The sequence below is a fragment of the Propithecus coquereli genome, unplaced genomic scaffold (genome assembly GCF_000956105.1).
Source record: "Propithecus coquereli isolate 6110/MARCELLA unplaced genomic scaffold, Pcoq_1.0 Scaffold440, whole genome shotgun sequence".
Lineage (NCBI taxonomy): Eukaryota > Metazoa > Chordata > Mammalia > Primates > Indriidae > Propithecus > Propithecus coquereli.
Genome location: NW_012150175.1, coordinates 1,844,583 through 1,848,397, shown reverse-complemented (window position 1 = coordinate 1,848,397; position 3,815 = coordinate 1,844,583). Strand labels below are relative to the sequence as shown.

The following is a 3,815-nucleotide window of genomic DNA, read 5'->3' as shown; positions in this document are numbered from 1 at the left end:
GCGCCCGGCCTTTTCAAATATTTTTGATCCTTGGTTGGTTGAATCAGTGGATGGGATGCAGAAGCTTCCAATATGGAGGGCCAGCAGTACTCCCAAATTTATACATTAAGTCTGGATCTCTCTCCTGATCTCCTCTCTTATATATTCACCAGCACATTGACATCTTCTTGGATGGCAAAAAGGCATCTCAAACTCAACAAGTCCATAAGCATCTGATATATTGTTAGGGTTCTCCTTTCCTTTTCCTACCCTACCTTCAGCTCTGGGTATCCTTTCATCTCCTCTCCCCTATGAACTGGTCCAGTGGGGTTTTTGAAAACCCCACCCTCCTGAGAGTAAGACTCCTTGTTCCCCTTACCATCAATAGACTGGAAGATGTCTCCTTGTGGAAGTCTCTGAGAAGAGGAAGTAAGGAATCTGTTTGGAGTTGAGTACCTAGGCTGCCAGGAAGGGATCTGCCAGCACTATTCATTCATGAGTAGGGAGGAAGTTGTTTTTGTTTTGCTTTATTTTCAATAGAATTAGGGGGTAAACAGATAAGCAAGGCATAGTTAAATATAAGCCAAAGTTTAAAACCTGGTGTTCTGATATAAAATTATCTGACTATTTAATAATACAGTCAACAATAATAAACCTGGACTGAATCCTGCAGCCTGTGTTCAAATCCTGGCTTAACCACTCATTAGTTTTGATCTAAGCAAGTTACCTAAATCTGTCTACACTTTCTACCCCATTGGATAACAGGGATAAAAATAGTTATTTGTTTTGTCATTTTGTTGAGGATTGTGTGAGTTACTACTTACTATAGTACCCAACACCTAGTAAATGCTTAGTAGATGCTATTTATTATTTTTATTCTATGTGCCAGGCATTCTGCCAGGCATTCACTGAAGTTATGGCAGTAAACAAGGCAGATATGATCTTGTGCATCCACAGAGATGACAGACTACTTAGAAAGACAGACTAGGAAACAGATAATTGCAATATATTTTGTTAAGTAAGCTCATGGCAGGACAGTGCACTACACAACCACATGGGAAGAACACGTGAACAGATTTAAGGATTAGGAAAATACTCCTGTATAAGGTTGAAAGAGGCTTATGATTGTCACTGTGTATTATTAAATAGATAATTTTGCAAAGGACCATGTTCCATGATCTGTTAATCTTGTTAAATAAGTAGTCACTTAGTATATATAAACTGAATCATTGTTAAATAAAGTCTTCAAAAAGTCTCACTTAAATCTCTCATATGTACGACTAAGTAATTTCCTTGTTGGCAGTTTGCTGTCTAGAAAGGGTGCAGGTACATTGAATGTTAAATGTGCAGGCTAGGCTATAGCATCAGACAGACCTGGTTGTGTTCCTCTCTACCTGTAAAGTGAGGATTGTAATAGTACCTACCTCATAGGGTTCTTCGAGGATTAAATATGTATGTGAAACATTTAGTTATACCTAGAACATAATCAGCACCCACAAAAAACTGTTATTATATTATGACTATCATTTCTTTGAGGCTTCTGTGATCTTTTTGTGTACAATAATTCCTGATTACCTGATTGTAATGTGGGTTTATGTGTTGCTCTGTCTTTGATCTAGGTTGTAGGATTTCCCATCCAGATGCCATACACTGATCTACAGTCAGTTATTGATGCCGTGTATCAAACTGGAATTCACTCTTCCGAATTTCCCCAGGCAGAATTTGCATTAGCTGTGTACATTCACTCATACCCAAGTAACATATTGTCTGTGTGGGTTTATTTGGCTTCCTTAGCCCGATATAAGTGAAAAGGCAGAAGAGAAAAGGAAAAGATTTTGGTGTCCTTGTGGGGTCTGGAAGAAAGGAAAATAAGGAAAAAAATAAAAAGAAAAAATAATAAAAATATTTAAAAAAGGAAAAGATTGTGCTATGACTTCCTAGACCAGGAGCAAACCAGACTTTTCTGGTACCTTGGGATTTTGCTGCTTATTCTAAAATCTAGCCAAGTGCTGAACCCAATTTTTGATTCACTTATCAAGTTGAGCAGTATGGAGATTTATTCCCCTGGGTCTTTGAGGATGAGTCTAGATGCCTCCTCACCAGACACCTCTTCAAGGAGGACCCTTTGGGAAGTCTGGCTGTCTTGGGTCACTGTCTACAGTAAGGCTTATTCTGGGAAAGAAGCAATTCTGGCCTTTCCCCCTAAGGCCAATGTTTCTCAAATTGTGGGCCTCACACCATCTCCATCAGAATCACCTGGAGAGCCTTGTTGAAAATGTAGATTCCCATATCCTATGCAAGACCTATTAAAGTAGAACCTCTGGGAGTAGAGCTCCAGAACCTGCATTATTTTCAACAAGCACCCGCAAATAATTCTGATGCACTTTTAAAAGGAAGAACCCAGACTTATAAAATGTTGTCATTACAAAAGTAAGGCTGGTACATTTGATGCTGGTTCTGATATAATTTCAGGTAGATGTTACTCAAATGGAAACCTAAGGTCATTGCCTCTCATAGATAAAAGGTTATTTCACTGAGAAAGAAAAAAAGGAAAATCTACCATGTTGGGCTGATACATCAACTTTTGGAGGCTCTCAAAAGTTTACACCTGATGAAAGTTTGCTACTGATGTGAAATCTTTATACCTCCAAGTATTTGGAAGGGACTCCCAGAGAGCTCTAATCTTATCTAATCTCTCCCAATTCTCTGAGGGAGGAAATGGTCTTGACAAATCTCAGGGCTCCTTTTTTCCTTAGTGAACAGCCCCTCACTCTGCCTCTGGCACTTTTTGCTGCTTTTTTTTTTTTTTTTCCCTAATGGTGGTCCATCTAGATCCTAGGAGCGCCTTAAGAAAAAGTGGACAGGGATCTAAGTAGAAGGCATTATACTTTCTTCTCATTGATTATTTTGTCTTTATTAAGAAAAATGTTTATACAATTTACTTAAATGTGACATAACAACTTATTATTTAAAAGAAATAATCAAGGGATACAGATTTCCAAAGGTTGACCCTCTAGAGCAGTTTTATATGAGGTAAAGATAAGAGAAAGATAATTCATCTCTCCCATAACAGAACCATTGGAATTCCTTGGTTCACTTTCACAAGCAGAGACCAGAAACCCCAAATTCATCTACAGGGAACCCCCAATCTGCATCCCTTACCCAAATGTGCCTGCATGTGCCTGTGCCAAAGAAGACCTCATTTATTTGCAGTGATGTTAAACCAAGCTTGAGATTACTAGAAAAAGCAAAGTAGATGAAGGAATGTTTTTTCCTGCCAGGTTGAAATCTAATTGTGCATGTCTTGTGGCATGCACTAGAAAACTAATAAGAATTTTTATTTTTATTTGAATGTTTGTGTTTAAATGTTACATGAAATTTTGTTATTAAGTCAAAATGATGCTGATGGAAAGATGAAGTTGCCAAAGAAATACTGAATTCATGTAGTTCACTTCTGTGGAGCTTTGAATGTTTACATAGCTATTTTATTAGTTGTTTGTGGTTTTAGAATTGATAGGCCCCTTAAGAGTAAGGTAGCAAGTGTTCACAGGCAAGCACAGAAGACCTTTCCATATTGTATGCATTTTTTTAGAACTAAATTTTTTTCCTGAAAATTGTGAAATCATATGTAATGAATCATGTTGCATTTAAACATTAAAAATACAGTATTTTAAATGGAATGTATACTTTTAAAGTTTTTTAAGTCATTGCACAAATAATTAGGGAGCATCGTTATGTGCCAGACACTTGAGTATGTGCTGGAGTACAGCAGTGAAAAGACAAAGACCCTACCTACAGGTGTGAAGCTTACATTCTTAGCAGGGCAAAGAAACCAT

General features: G+C 37.6%; 1 protein-coding gene across 1 annotated transcript in view; it reads left to right on the top strand.

The window, feature by feature from the left end:
* The window catches only part of CC2D2B (coiled-coil and C2 domain containing 2B), a 27,813-nt gene extending 25,261 nt beyond the window's left edge, over positions 1-2,552 (top strand). Inside the window, exons 11-12 of the mRNA XM_012654481.1 lie at positions 1,599-1,819; positions 1,901-2,552. Of these exons, the coding sequence (XP_012509935.1) occupies positions 1,599-1,787 (189 nt within the window). The 3' untranslated portion in view covers positions 1,788-1,819; positions 1,901-2,552. The remainder of the gene's footprint in view (positions 1-1,598; positions 1,820-1,900) is intronic.
* Positions 2,553-3,815: the final 1,263 nt, after the last annotated feature.